At 40.6% G+C, this 16,155-nt stretch overlaps 1 protein-coding gene across 33 annotated transcripts in view; it reads left to right on the top strand.

Annotated features, from left to right (window-relative positions):
• The window catches only part of BNC2 (basonuclin 2), a 441,344-nt gene extending 428,810 nt beyond the window's left edge, over positions 1–12,534 (top strand). For 30 of the 33 annotated variants that reach the window (XM_045467996.1, XM_045467986.1, XM_045467997.1 and 27 more), the window contains one exon: positions 2,486–12,534. In XM_045467996.1, the coding sequence (XP_045323952.1) occupies positions 2,486–3,146 (661 nt within the window). In that variant the 3' untranslated portion in view covers positions 3,147–12,534. Of the gene's footprint in view, positions 1–875; positions 910–2,485 lie in introns of all 33 variants that reach the window. The other 3 variants (XM_045468011.1, XM_045468008.1, XM_045468010.1) reach the window with 2 other exon arrangements.
• The last annotated feature ends 3,621 nt before the right edge of the window (positions 12,535–16,155 follow it).

The raw sequence follows: 16,155 nt of genomic DNA, 5'->3' as shown, positions 1-16,155 counted from the left end.
TTCTATTGCTGTAAGTGAGAAATGAAGAGAAACTTCTCTTCCTGGTAACATATCAGTAGAGATGTGTAATTCACAAGTCATCTTAGGAGAGAAGTGTCCATCTGGGTGATCAGTGTGTCCTTTTGTTAATGTTAATTTATTCTTATTCAGTGTGTCTGGATGTGACTGCTGTGTGTCTGGCTGCTGTTTTCTCAGCAGTGAATCTAGGAAGTGGTAACTGCAGATGTGTGAGAAGCAACAGAGTTCTAGATTACAATCATCGCAAAATGTGTGCTTGTGAAATTAAAGTGGGGAGGGTGTTAAAAATAATAAGCAGGGGTAGGATTTCATGGGCCACTTATGGTTGGCAGATTGTTTTATCGACAGGGTTATTTTACGTAGTGTAACTCTGTTTCCACATTCTTACAACTCTGGGGGGGTGTCACACCCGCATGTCAGGGTAGGCATTTCCTGCACTTTGCTTATTTGGCACCCTGCACTTGGAGTCATCTGCCATCTGACACCAAGGAAACGGGAGCAACAGTGTCAGAGCAGGGACTGCGGGGACAGCTTCTGTTTATCACTCACGTATTTGCACACTGCATGCATCTGAGTAGAACTCATTTATAGATGATGATGATGCTGTGAATTTGGTTTATCTCAATTCAATTCATGATTTTTGGATGGTACAGCTGATCTGAAAATCATCAAGACCGCATATGAGATGATCGCTTATGACAGAAATGATTTTGTGATCAGAACATTTTAAATCCCTATTTTATTGTGTAAGTTTTTTTAAACCAGATGTCTAGAATGTGAATTTGTTTTCTCTCTCTCTCTCTTTCTCTCTCTTTTTCTCTGTCTCTCATTCTTGCTTTCTTTTGTGATCGATTTAGCAAAAGATTAGAAAGCTGATCTTATTATCACAAGGTAAGCTCAGCCTTCCTAAGTGCAGTGTGGAGAGGGCTGCTGCCCCTCTGCCCCTTAACACCCAGAGTGCTAAATATTGTCTTGTGTGGAAAGGTGGAGAAGTCTTTCCTACCTTTCTTGTCTCTGAGGCACATACCTCTCAACCATCTCTAAGAAATTAGCCATGCTTGTCACCAAATGGAGTGACTCATTTTGGTCTTTCATACATTTTAATTATAATCAGGAGGTCTGTTGAATGTTATACTGGCCATTCTAGGTCATTTCTATTATCACAATTACTTCTTCAAGATGGAGAGCTTCCGCCATTCCCGAGAAGCTTTTATGTATCTGTGTATTTACTTATTGGTTTATTTTTTTTTTGGAAGGGTAGCCTTCAATTTAGGTACTTGTCAAACATGTGAGAATTGCAGGTGGAGAGAGGTATATGCCCAAGGGCACTTTAAAAATAAATGGGGGGTGTAAATACAAAGGCAATGTTTTCAGAGAGATAATAACATATCAGGCTTTGTAAATCATGACATCCGGATCTATGGATGCTGTGGGACAAATCCTATTTTTTCTTTTTTTTTGCACAAGCAAAGCATTTAGTAGAGTAAAAGTTTTGCTTGTCTTAGAAGTGCAGATTCCAGTTGTTAAAGTAGAGGGACTGTATATTGTGCTTAATTTGGGGGGTATTTATTGTGTGGGTGGTTTTTTTGTCTCTTTGGGTTTTTTTTCTGTTGTTAAGTGTGATGTTTTAAATGGTGGGTGGGTTTTATTTTAAAAAACAATTTCTGTTTTTCAGGTTTTGTTTTAAAGGATTACATTTTAAAAGTCGAATTACTTGATGAAAGCATGTTCGACTCTAAAGGGCAGCAGTTTCTGAAAATTGAGTCTATTTTCCTATTAGATAAGTTGAGATCCCACATTATTCTGAGGAAAGGGATTTATGATAGTCTGTAACCCTATTTCAAATTACTAATCTGTAAAACTAAATTTTTCCTACATAAAACTTGAAGTGTAGGAAGGTGAGGGGGAAAGATTTCATTATTTTTTGAAGTTAAATCAAAATTATCTAGACCATTTACTTTTTTAAAAAAATGATCTTTTTTATACCTCTAAATAAAGCGCTACGGGACAAAAAGAGCTTGTTTTGCTTTGTGGGGTTTTTTTTTTAGGTGTAAATTCAAATTATTCAGTTTAGACAGCAGAAAGTTTCCATTCTTTTGTCCTATTTAATATATTCTGAAATCTCTGCCATGAGATTCTCTGCAGCTGATGCTGCTACCTAGTAAAGCTAAGAGAACTGTCATTGAGAAAAAGGTGCATGGGCTTGCATTCATCCTACCATTGAAGAATTTTACTCTTATAAAAATGATGTTAATGAAAAGTTCCCCTTATTGCACTCCCCACTACCACTTACTCCAAAATCCTGAGGATGTAGGGAAATGTTTGCTTTTATAATGGTGTAATTAGCAATGAATGTGCTTATTTGATGCCTGGTGGAAGCTGAATCAATTTTAAAATGTTCTCCTTTTTCTCACCCCTCCCCACTCCCTCTACACCTACCCCCCCCCCTTCCCTCTTGTTTTCCTAGACACAGTGCCAACATAAACCTGCATCGCAAACTGTTGACCAAAGAACTCGATGACATGGGCCTGGACTCAGCACAGCCCTCTCTTAGCAAGGGCCTCCGGGATGAATTTTTGATGAAGATCTATGGTGCCCAGCACCCCTTGGGGCTCGATGTCAGGGAAGACGCCTCCTCTCCCGCAGGGACTGAAGACTCCCACCTGAACGGGTACGGGAGAGGCATGGCGGAGGACTACATGGTCCTTGACCTGAGCACCACCTCCAGCCTCCAGTCCAGCAGCAGCATCCATTCTTCCCGAGAATCCGACGCAGGCAGCGACGAGGGTATTCTTCTCGACGACATTGACGGGGCGAGTGACAGTGGGGAGTCAGCACACAAGGCCGAGGCCCCTGCCCTCCCTGGCAGTCTAGGGGCTGAAGTTTCAGGATCTCTGATGTTCAACAGCTTGTCCGGGAGCAATGGTGGGATTATGTGCAACATTTGCCACAAAATGTACAGCAACAAGGGGACTCTGAGAGTGCACTACAAAACTGTGCATTTGCGAGAAATGCACAAGTGCAAAGTCCCTGGTTGCAATATGATGTTCTCCTCTGTGCGAAGCCGAAATCGGCACAGTCAGAACCCTAATCTCCACAAAAACATTCCCTTCACTTCAGTAGATTAGTCTCAGAATGGACACTACAAATGCCAGCTCTCACCAGATGGCCTACATGTTTGAACTGCCATAGTCAGTGTGTGCTTGTGTACCTGGGTGTGTGTGTATGTGTGTGTGTGTATACACATGTACGCCTCTGTGTCTACATACACACACACACACACACACACACACACACACACATTTTCTTTTCTTTAGATATAAAAAGATAAACACTAGGTGCTTTTGAAATTGTTTTTCTTTTTCCTTTATCGTTTTGGGAAAGGGGTGGGATCTTTAATTTGGGGGTGAAAACAAAGTACCCTTAAAAGACACATACACACACACACACATAAAGTGTGCAACCGGCCCAAATTCTGACAGAATAAGAATTCTTAGTCCTCTGCAAAGGGACAGTTTCTTGTACCCATGATTGTTGCCTGCAAAAAAATAAAAGGGAAAAAAAAAAAAGAAAAAAGAAACAAAAAAGGAACTTCTAATAGTTGTCTTTTGTGAACTTTAAGGTTTTGAGAGAATCTTCAATTAAAGCATGGCAGATTCACCTGTAAATATTTAGCCTTGAGAGGCCAATGATGTAAAGCAATTGTATTGATGGTTGTTTAACTCTTTTGTTTAATTTTTACAGTTACATCCAGCTGTTAGATATGCAGGAAAAAAATAGTTTGCTGGCTAGCTCTTTTCATTTATGTTAGCATTAATGCACATTTCTTTAAAAAAAAAAACAACAAAAAAAACCATGGTCTTGTTTTTACTACCTGCTAGATAGAGTGATAAGGAGGTGCTGGCATGCTTTACAGCACAGATCTGATTTTTTAAAATGTCCTGTACTAGTACATAAACCCAGTCATGCACTTTTTTTCATACACTACAAGGGGACGTGTAATATCCATGCTTCTTTTTTATCCTTAAACTATTGCCATACTTCAAGTAAGTGTCTTTTTTAAAAAAATTCACTTGTATAAAAATGGTCTGGTCAGTATAGGGCACAAATGCCAAACAAAAGTATTAGTGTTAACACAAAACTGCCAACTTTGCACAAGTTTCCAGGAAAGAAAATACAATTAGTCACTCAACATAACCACAGGCCAATTTGTCGGCCACCAGAAAACTGCTTTAAAAAAAAAAAAAAAAAAAAAAACACTTGGTGATTCTTTCAAGGGCCGAATGTTATTAGAATCAACATTGCATCCTTCTTGCTTATATGTTAAGTTACATAAAAGGAAAACAAAATTATGTGGTGTGAAACAGCCAAGGCATTTATTCTTCAGAGGCAGGATAATATTTCAGGATACAAAAGCCCAAATTACTCACTATGGAACAAAGCTGAATGCAGTAACAGTGTTGAACACTCATTTGCAGGACCTACCCCTTCTCCTTTAAAAAGAAAGCAAAAGTCTGAACTGGGTTGGTCTGTTGTATGGCTGTGTAATTTGTTGCAAGTTCTGCAGTAGTCCTATGATTCAGGCCTGTCTGATAGACAAAATCAAAAGACATTTCACAGCAGCAGTACTTGGAAGCTTTGAAAACATGTGCTGAACTTGAATTGAGCAACACTCCTTTCTGAAAAGCCAGACGAAGGGGGGTTTAAAATAGGATCTCTCACTGTTGAGTGTTTTGTGTTTCCCCACATGATTTGTCAGAGAGAAATGAAAGCAAGCCTGAAACCAAGCAATTGAGAGTGAGAAAGAGGGGGAGGCGATTCTCCAAACCTTTTTTGTTTTGTTTTGTTTTGTTTCCGATGTTTACACATGTTGCCTGAGCTGGTTAACCACATGGGCAGCCCTCAGCTACCACAACATACTCACTAAATGATGATATTTACTCAAGTTCAGTCTGCAGCCAAAACCATTAGGATGTGCACTGCAGACTGTGTTTTGTTGTTTTTTTTTTCCTTTTTTTTTAAGGTGGGGGTGGGAGGGGGGGAGACAGATAAACAAGGAATATTTTGTCTAACAGTACACAATAATTTAAAAGAGAATGTATTTCTTTTTCTGCATTTAGTGGCCTCAAACATTTCTCTCATCAGTCTAAAAGTTAGAAATGCCCCCCTTTGTTTTAACTTTGCATGTTTCCATTTTTCATATGTTTTGTAATTATTTTTTTCTATGTTCACATCAGCATTCACTTCCGTTAAATTTGCCAAAGGAAACTGTTAATATGTTTCTGTTGTTATTATTATTCCTGTAGGATTTATTGTACCTCACAGTATTTATTGTTTCCAAAAATAAGCATCATTAGTTGAGGATTCAGTATTTTTATTTGTAAAAATTTCAGAAACAATAGATTCTTAAAGATAAGCTAGACTTGTCTAGAAGCTTCATCTTCTCATCTCCTTCAGAGGATACTATGGGGTTCATTTAATTCACTTTGTTCTCCAGTGAGGAAAGACCAAAAGTATTTGCAGTACAAAAGAAACCATATCAAACACTATGTCTGTTAAATGACAAATGTTTACGGTAAAAAGCTGAGGAATTAGTAATAACCATTTTTGTTTGCTTGTACCTTTGAATTCCCCAAAGTCTTAATTGCTTTATTTTGGTGTTGTGTTAAATTGAATAGACAGAGATGTTTTCCTTTGTTTTATACCATATAAGACTATGTACAGTATGTTTGTGAAAAACTGAACTAGAATAATGAAAGTTTGTTTGCAAACATTTTGGTCCTCTTAGCGTTCTCTGTGTTGTGCTGTTGCCCCATTACGAAATGATTCGATTCAAAAAGGGTGGAAAAAAAATGTTTTTAGTATCCCAACAAAAGATCATGGAAACACTAGCTGTTGGACTGTGGTAGGCTGAATTACACTTAGCTTTATGAAAATAACACATTTTTATTTCAGTGATTTTTAAAAGTTACACTGTTGGTTGAGATATTAGAACTCATCTTGTACAGAATCAGTGTTTAGTCTGTTTAATGTCAACTAAAAGGTCAGATAGTCCTAGTGAGTGAATTCCATAGCTGTCAGCAGGTCACATCAGTAGATGAACCAGGCTTAGAACAAATGTTTGTTACTTGCCACAAACTGGGCTAATGCGGAGAGCCAGTTGGAACAGTCCAGAAGTAATGAGATTCTCAAACTAGAATTTCCCTTGCTTGGAAATTTGAATGTGTTCACCTGCATTTTGTCAGAGTAATGGCAGTGAGTCCTGGGCAACTGGCTCTTTTTAAGTATCTCCCCTATTTGCTACTACTTTTGTGCCTCAAGTGCCCAGATGTTATGGTGGCCTTCTAAATGGGTGAATAACACTTTCCAATATAAAGCCTATTATTGCTTAAAAGGGATGGGGGAGTGGATGGAAGCGGTACATGAAATGTAAAATTATGAACTGCACAGAGGTTCCCGTCCCAAAGTGTTGCCTGTTCTTGGGTGCGCGCCCGAGTGCAATGTTTGGCTTAACTGTAAACCTAGTTAAGATGGTGACCCCAAGGCTTACTTGCAAACAGGAAGGAGAAAGCATTTTAAATACTGGGCCCATCATCTTTGTCTGCTCCTACTTGTTTGTTTCTTCATAGGAGTTTTCTTTTGTGAAACTTTCTTTCGAGCTGCATCCATCCTGTGCTGGCTGAAAATTAACAGCGATGCAGATTTTCATCGAAGCAGCTTTTTCCCATTTGATTAATTTTAACCACAGTTTTGTCACAGGTAGAAAATGAGGCAGTATTATTAATGTGCATGTTCACTAGCTGATGTTGAAACTTACTGTTTTGATCATTCTAAACTATGTTTTTGTACATATCAGAAAGGCTTAGTCTGCTTTAGGGAATATCTGCATGCTTATGGAGGGGGATGACAAAGAGCAAGAGAAAGGATAGATAATAAGTAATTTGGTTTTTAAAATGTGATTAAAAAGCTTGACATTCTTTGTTCTGCTATGAATTGTATTGAGATAAGTGAACCCAGTGTAACGCATCTCAGATCTTAGTCTAGCTGTCCAATTCAGCCTGATGGCTTTTGAAGGTTTGAAGGTATTAATGTTTCCTTCTCAACGTGACAAACATCTTTTTTGAGAACATATTTAGCACAATGGTGCCACTGTCCTTGTAGTGTGATTTCTTTGGTCATGAATTTCCAGGCCCTGCCAATAAGAGGAGAAAGACACTTAACTGGTTAATAGCCCTGTTAGTGTATACATTGCTCTTTAAAAAAAAAAAAAAAAATAGCAGTTCTAAGAATAGGCTGTTCTGGAGGCATTCCCCCCATTTTACTCAGGAGAACCCATGCTCTAGAGTGCCACCAAATAAAAAGTGACCTTTTGTTCCCCTTCCCATGTACACACCCCAGATGTGTACCAAGCAAACGGGAAAATGAGAACGGGGGCCATTAAAACATAAAGAAGCCAGTAATCAGATTGAGGTGGACACACTACTTACTGCTAAGTGTTGACCTGAGCAGTCCCAACTTGTACCTGGTGTGTTGGTGTTGGATTAGATTGGCTGTTAACAGAGTAAATAAAATTCAACTGTAATAAGACACACTAATCTATCATAAACCAGTCATCCGGAAGAACCTTTCTTTTATCCTATGGACACACCCTTTTTCTTAACTTTTAAGCAATTAGAACAAATGCCATTTTTAAAAAAACTATTCGAATTAGAGGATGTTGCTATTTCTTCCCATTTTTTGATCTTTAATGGAAGGGGTCTAAGTGTGTAAGGAGGGCAATAAAGGGCAGGTACCAAAAAAGACTGGTGGGAATGAGTTTTTCCAAAAGCAGAGCAAGGGATACTGAGTAGGGGATAGGAACCTTCCCTGGTTGAGCGTAGCTGGGAAAGAAAATAATGAACTGGAAGTGTTTGTTCAAAAGAAAAGTCTGGTACAATTTTTCCCAGCAGTGGGTGAGGGCATCTCGATGCACTGCCCCGCAGAACCCCCTGTGACAGGTGCATCACTGCACCCCAATCTGAGGAAGAGGGGAAAGCGAAGAAAACTCGTGGAATAACTGAGGATCCTTATGGGTCAGAAGAGCCAAGGGCAGCTGTGGGGTTTTTTTGTTTGTTTGTTTGTGGTTTTGTTTTTGGGTGGGAAGTGATGCTGGAGTCCCTTAGGAGAGCAAAAAGATGTGATGGGTCACCCAGGGTATAGAAAAAGCCAGTGGTCAAATTGAGCTCTTAAATGTCTTTTCTCCATCATTACTTTGCCTGCCCCTGTAGCCATGACTGTATTGCCACTTAGCTAAAGACTTCTTGATCAAAATGTGAGCTCATTTATCTTCCTATGAAGCATAAAAGTGGCTTTCCTGTTTGCATGTTTTCCCTCAAAGCTAAACCATGTACTAGTCTAGCTCATATTAATATTAAGACCATACCTGATGGGTCTCAGACTCATTTCCCTATTCCCTATTGTTGGAGAGTTGCTCCCCAGAAATGGTAACTTTGGATTAGTATTACATAAATCCAGCTGTAAAACTGACAGTGAATTAGTCTGTCGTCACTCTGCCCGGACATCCATCCTTCCTGTGTCCTTTCATCATCCCCATCCTGTCCACATCTTGCACAAGATGATGCTTGTGCCCATGCGGCAATAACTGGACATGAAATACCATCTTTTGGCATTTGTTGAAAACTCCAAATGCCTAATAATGTTTTTTTTAATGAGCATTTTTACAAGTATACCAAATTGGATCAGCATTACTGTTCATTATAAGGCTATATATATTTTTGAAGCAACATACTATAGTTGTTATAAAACTAGATTCTCTAAAGTGTTACCGTAAATTCATTTGACCTTTACTGCAAAAAAAAAAAAAAAAATACCGTTTTTATATAGAGTATCAAGACAAGGCTCAGTCTGTAACAAATAGTGGACCATTACAGAAGAGGAAAGGAAAAAGCTGGGACTGAGCAGTGAGAAGCTTCAGTTCAATTTCACCTCATATCTTTCTAATAACTTACTTGTCACTTTATTACCTTCCAGTAATGTGAATGCTGCTGACAAGACTGTCACACTAACAGCAGACAACACCCTCTCTGCTTCAGCCCCAGCTCTCCTGGCTACTTATTGCCCTGGCCCTGAAGGGACACAAACTAATAGTGTGCTTTCCAGTTCAGCACTTGGCCATCAAATATAAAAGGATGCGTAATTGCCTGTTTATCCCTTGTGAAGGGGAAATTGAGTACAAGGACTCCGCTTTCCCACTGAGTTCCCTGATGTACACACACGTTCACAGTTCTCCCTCTCTCTCCCTTTCTCTCTCTCTTCCTCACTCTTTCTCCACCCCTCCCTTCCTCCTTCTTTCCCTCTCCTCTTCTTACTTCTTGCTTCTCTCCCTCCCTCTCTGCCCTCCCAACACACAAGCAAATGCCTACTGAACTGCACCTTTGGTGAACCCAAGGCTGCCTCTCCATGCCCTCTCCAGCTGTTAAGTGGACAGTAACAAGATGACTTCTTAAATAAAGGGTCAGTAGAGAGACCCTGTGACAGAATTCTTTGTGTCTTTAGAATCTTAAGTATTGCAATTCCATGCCCACTCATTGGAGGGTATAGGGTGTCGCCCTATAACTCGAGCAACATTTCCCGCAAGGCAGTGGCATGGGAAGATTAGATCACTCCATATTCTGGAAGGAAAGCATTAAAATATTTTTCTTTCCCTTCACAAAGTGCACATGTTGGAAACAGACTGGTTGTGCCTGGTGGTAAAAGTTGTTGTTGTTTTAGCTTTGGCAGCCAACCATTGGTCTAAATGTACACGCATATCTTGAAATGACAACAACCTCCGAATGCATAGTGTAACACGACAGATTAACCTTCGTTTTGTTACACTGGACTGACAATCTAAAAAAAAAGTGGCGGGGAGGGGGGAGCATGGGGCTTGTTATTTTAATCACGAAAACAGGGACTACCCTGTGTGTAAAAGGTAAAATTCTCCACGTTAGGAGAATGTTGGTAACTACGAGTACAGTGAGCTTTACAAAATCAAGTGGGGACAAAAGGTACAAAATAGGAACACATGAAAATGCTGCATTCCAAAATACCTTGAGCCCAAATTGTGTGTAAGTATTAGCTGCTATTTTGGTATAGTGAACTCCTTTGATCTACTAAAATGATGGTTGAGAAGTGGCTAGTTAGTGACCACATGAAGCGCAAGATCGATCCGATCCGCGCGTCCTCCTTGCGGAACCCGGGGACCCCACGCTTCCTTCCAGCCGTCTGGCGGCAGGTCTGGCAGAAGGTGTCGGTGCTGCAGTCACATTGCAAATATATTTGTCAACTGAACGAGACTCATGCAGGTGTCATTTTGATGTGAACATTTGGAAAGAGAAAAGCCGCAGACTCAAAGATAGAAAGCTTAACAGGTCCTTGTTGACAAACTCGTGTGAAATAATTTCATTAACCGGTCTGAGGGCTGGGAAGAAAAGCACTTTGAATAAGGATTCTTGGGGTCAGAGAAAAAGCAGTTGACTTGATGTTTTTTAAGTTCCCCCAAATGTATATAGTACAATCATTTATCAAACATCATCATAGAATCTTAAATTAATTAAAAACTCCATTGCCAAAATTGCACAGAATTGCTTAACTTAATATTAGCTTTTCCCCTTGAAATAACAGGGATGTTTGAGGACATTTCTAATTTTCTTAATGCTTTTTTTAAGTTTCATTTTTAAAAAAGAATCTTTGAAGGGAAGGAAGAGCAGGAAAAAAAAGGTATTTTAACAAAAATGGAGAGTAGATAGTATAAAAATATATTTGTTGAAAAGAGAATATCTAAGTGCTATACCAAGACTTTATAAGGCTTCCTGTTGCCAAATGTGATGTTGAAATAATGCACAACAAAGATGGCGAATTGATCCATTATTAACCGGCCCTGCCCACTTCTGTTGCGGATCGCAAGGATGGAAAGGTGACTCTGGGGAGCCCCTGGATAAGTGAGAGAGGCCCTCTCACCTGGCCCTGCAAGTGTTTTCCAAAAGAGGGGGAGAAAACCCCACCCTGTTGGTAGTGCCACCTGCAAGGTGAGCTGACCTGGTGCAGTGTCAGTGGAAGCCTCGCTGCCTTCCACGCTAGGAGACAAACCATCCCCCGCCCCCCTGTGAATCAGTGCAGTAACGCTGAGAAGCACTGATTCATGAGGTATGATGCTCCTGCACTCCCAGACAATGTGCTGAGTTAATAGGTTCACTTGAGATGTATAAACCAAGGTTGATTGTTTATTTTTTTTCATCTAGTACTCAATTTGGAGCGTTTTTGCATGTCTCTGTACAGAGTAATCCGTTCGTCTCATTGCCTATCTTAATCTCCCCTGACTTTTCCATTATCTTTCCACTCCCGCCCTTTGCTCTTCTTCTGATCTCACCCCCTCCCCTTAAAAAAAGTCTTTTCTTAAACAAGAAGGTAGAACACTCCCCACTTCATCCTGATTTTGATCGCTTTGGAAACATTTGTGTGTTCTACCCTGTCCAGGGTTTACATAACATGAATTAAGTGAATGAGATGTTCTAGTATTATGTATTAACCTGATATGACTATCTAAGATTCATAATATATGGTGCACTCGCTTTCTTGTGCAAACTTTGGTTCAGCTGCCCTGCAGAGAAATCTTACCATTTTCCTACCGGTACCAGTAAAAAAACAAAAACAAACAAACAAACAAACAAAAAAAACAGTGCAGGAGAGCTAAATGTGGGTAGGTGGAAGTCAGAGGGTCGAGGAAATTCGAGGAACCAGGAGGAGACTTTGGTCTGAGGCCACCTGGGCCTTTCCTTAATGATGGAGGCAAGTTGGGGCTCTGGGAAAGAAAGCTCTCTGTTCTCCTTTGTGGATCATGCAGCAGTCTTTCTAGAAGTAGCAAGATCCCTCACACAGTTGGGAGAACATGTAACTTTCTAATTCACCCCAAACCCACCGCTGTGTCTCAGTAACAAAAACATTTGACTCAACCTGCATATTTGACAGCAAGAGTGGCCAAAGGGAATTGAAATATCTTGAGGAAAAGGAATTTTCACCAAGGTATGTCCTTTCCCTCCCCCACCCTCCCAAATTTGGGGGGTCTATGCGGTTTTTTTCTGTTGTTCTCATCTGCATCAAACCAGTCTCTTCCGCTAAGTAAAGCCTGTCGCAGAACCAAAGTCTGTACCACAAATGGTAGTCACCCTGATGTAATAATACTCGTGATGTCGGTAGCTTCATAAATACTGTATGTACCTTGAACAAGGTTTTTGTTTTGTTTTGTTTTGCTTTTTGGTTTGTTTTGATTAGTAGTCTAAGGGAATTAAAAATTTTTTATTTACTACTTCCTTTGTTGTATTTTCTGTACTATAACTGTCTACAGTATGTCTTTTGCATAAAATGCATAAGGGTTTGGGGATGTAAATGGAATTTTATTCATATTTTGTCCAAATACCTCTTGTAATTTGTATCAGAATTCTTGTACAATTTTTATATTAAAGATTTATCAGTCACTGACCTCTTCTTACCTTCTTGATTTGGAGAAACCTCAGCAAACGCCAACAGACCTTTACAAAATACACTTAGTAACACTTCAGCTCACACGGTAATTCACCCTACTGAAGCACACTTGTTGTATAACTCAGAGTCAGTGTCCTATTTGGACCGAATCCTGGTATTATTGAACACACTTCTTAGGCAGGTCAAGCTCATCTCTTGCTCAGATGGCAAAGCTGAGTCAGAGCTACAAAGATTCTAGCCAGTCCCGACAGAGCCCAGCAAACACTGCCCGGAGTCTTCCACACTAAAGCTATCCTTCGGGGGATGACTTTTCTGTCTCTCCAGAATTCCTTTTCCCCGAAGCCCTTTGCCCAAGCTCTTTTAGGGAAAGAAAGACCAAAGGAAGAACTTAGATATCTTTGCAACCTAGCTTTCTACAGATACATTTTCTTCCCTCCCCCGCCCTTTGAAATTTGTGGACAGCAGCCAACAGGATGATGACTATATGTATTTTTCAGACTAAATGCTTGTGTTTCAGTTTACATTCCCTGGGCAGTGGTTTTCTGCAGATTGTGCTTGTTATAATCTAGAAATAAAACTAGCAGATGGAAAGATGTCATAATCGGTGACATTTCCTCCCCCTGTCATACTGCTTGAGGGACAATGGAAAGAAGCATAGAGAAGATGCTTTTGACTCAGCATTATTTACTATCACCCCTACCTTTTACAAGCTAAAAATGTGGCTAATCCAGACTTATTTTTCCTGGAGTCTCCTTTCCCAGTTGGCATTTTCTGTTCTCCATCCCTAGAGCTGGATTTGCCCATCTCCCCAGTATGTTCCACCCACTTCACCAATTTCCTCTGGTCCATCAGCAAGTAAGTGAGCTACCCAGACTTTATAGCGCACTGCCCACCACACCCCCCCCACCCCCCGGCCCCTGCCCAAGGCCTCTGGTTTGCAAGGGGCTGGATGGCTCTTCATACCCGTCTGGTTGCTGGCTGTCATCAGACCCATGGTGAGGAACTGTCCAGCCAGCCTTGGACACCACAGACTGAGGGGCCCATGCAAAGCAGCAGGGGTGCCAGCCACCAAGCCTTGATGGGGTCTCCCTTCTTGATTGCTTTTGAGCACCCATAGGTGGGTTTGGGGGAAAGGGCGAAGAAACGAAAGGTTAAACAACTTTGGAGAAGTCAACCTCCATTGGTGCAGGTGGTTATTAAATGTCACGGATGTATTAATGCACTCCTGCAGGGAATCCAAGCATAATTATGATCTTTTCATCTGCCACAACATGTCTGTAATTGGCAAGAATTCTCCTTCAAACAGCAACTTCTTCTTTAAAAAAAAAAAAAAAAAGTTGTTTTAAATGTTACTAAATGGTAGAAATCCTCCCATTTAGCAAAGAGGCACCCATGAAGACAGTTCTTGGCACAAAGCTAATCAAACTGCCTGGGTTGTGGCCAGTTGCTCTCCTGAGCCACTGTAAGGCTTGCTGTCTGCTAGTTTGCCCTGTGTCAGTTGACAATATGACAGTAGATTAAGTGCTACTAATTTAATAAAGCTGCTCTGCGGACAGGGCTGATCTATCAATGAAGACCAGAGAGGATCGCATTGGTGGGGGCTCAGGAGGGGCGGCTGAGAATATTGAATTGCCTCAAGTAATACTGGGGGGAAAATCTATCGATCCTCAGTAAGGCACAGTTATTTTTAGTCACCTGACTCTCGGGCACCCAATCATTACCCATATTCATCAGAGACGTATAATGAACAGAGGTATTGATTAACAGGGCTAGCTGAAGAGATTTCCCAACAGTGCTAGTTCACATTGATAGGTCTCCAATGGGAATACAGTCCACGCAGCCCTGGAACATAACTTATTGTGTTCTAGGTCCTTCCATTGATTTTATTTTGTCGAGGGAGGGAGGGACAGCCTTGCACACAGTGGTGCTCCCTTGACCTTTCTCTGAAACCTTCCTTAAAACAAAAAAAAAAAGAAAAAAACCAACTCACTGCAACAGTCAACAAGTACACAGCCCTGCTCTGTTTTCTGCTTCTATCCAGGCTGGCTCTCCTACCTCATCTTCGATTGCTGTGTGTGTTACCCTGATTTACAGAAATGTGCTTGAAGCTGGGACATGCCAGTCAGAGCTCAGAGCCATCAGGCATACAAAGCCTGTCCTCCCCTAAAGATCAACATATGGCTTCGGGAAATTATCGTGTTCGGCTAATTGCACCGAGTTGGCATGGTAGGAACATAATGAGTCCCGGTTTCAGCATGCTGACCCCAAACCCAGTGATGCCAGCACATAGTAACTTTCCAAGCATTTTGCCTCATGGCAGGAATCCTCATTGAGCTGCTGTTTGCAAAAGGCATTTGGTTAGATTCCTAGCGTGTGCCCGGGTCCTGCGCTGCCGCGTTCCAATCCTACGAGAGAGTTTGCTGTGCTGTTCACAGGAGCACTTGGCCTTCCAGAGAACTAGTGGCGACCCAAATGCCATAACCTTCGCAAACCATGTGCTGCCTGATGGGCGGCATGCTGCTTAAAATGCTGATACATAACTAGAAACCATTAAACCCCGGGGGAGAAAAAAGTAAAGGATTAAGACAAGGACAGCTGTAAAAAATAAAGCTCAAATGCATCATTAGAAACCAGAAATTCGCAGAGTACAACTGTCTGTCATCCACACTGGATATTAGCAACACTTGACTTGTATATTAATGAAATGCTATAGGAACTCTAAGTCACCCTTAACCAGCGCAACCTCAGGGAAGTTTCTCTTTGCTCCAGTCCCTCCTTGTCTGAGCCCGGGTTTTTGATGACGTTGAATTTCATTTGCCTCCAATTATCCTCATCAACCTGCCTTAATTTGACTTACCTTGGCCAGCAGACCTTTTCCTCCTGAGGTGCAACCTCTCCTTCGACTTTGTCTTTTATACACGCCACCTTCAGCCTTTTCTTTGCCCTCCTTTATTTTCCTTATTATGATGTTCGGTTCAGTTTCTGTTTTCTTGGCTGATACCTTTTTTTTTTTTTTTATCAGTTCAATATATTTTGATCCTCTGGGGTTGGACTGTACCTTGACTTCTTTCCAAATATAAAAGCTTATGAGGGAAAAAAAAATATATCAAAGGCTTCAATAATTTTGAATCCAGAGTTCTGTACATTGTGTAGCAACTTCAGGTCCTTGGAATGCTCCAGAAAATGGTCATTAGCAATTGAAGTTGGAGGTTATCAGGGTTTTACGTATGTGCTATGTGAGGTGATTTAAAATTATTAGTCCACTTCCAGGTTTTTAGAGAGATTCATTTTTACAAATATAAATGCTATTAACAATTCAAAGCACTCTCATAATTCCCCATCTTTGTTCTTCCTCATGATCTCAATTTCCATTTTTCTTGTTTTTTTTTTTTTTCCTTAAGTGGAGAATTTCCTTCCAAAGTTTCACAAAGTCATTTGCAGGCTGAAAACAAGACACTTATTTGATTATTTTCAGATGTCCCATCAATTGGTCTTCAGCAGAAAGTAATCCTGCAAGATGTTATGCTTTCTGCTTTCTGTTCTTTCAGAAACCACAAACCTGTGTGTTTGAAAAATATGACTCTCTCCGAAGCCCTGAGCCTCACCCACAGAGCTCAC

This window comes from Leopardus geoffroyi, chromosome D4 (genome assembly GCF_018350155.1).
Source record: "Leopardus geoffroyi isolate Oge1 chromosome D4, O.geoffroyi_Oge1_pat1.0, whole genome shotgun sequence".
In the NCBI taxonomy this organism is placed as follows: Eukaryota; Metazoa; Chordata; class Mammalia; order Carnivora; family Felidae; genus Leopardus; species Leopardus geoffroyi.
This window is presented reverse-complemented; position numbering and strand designations above follow the sequence as displayed.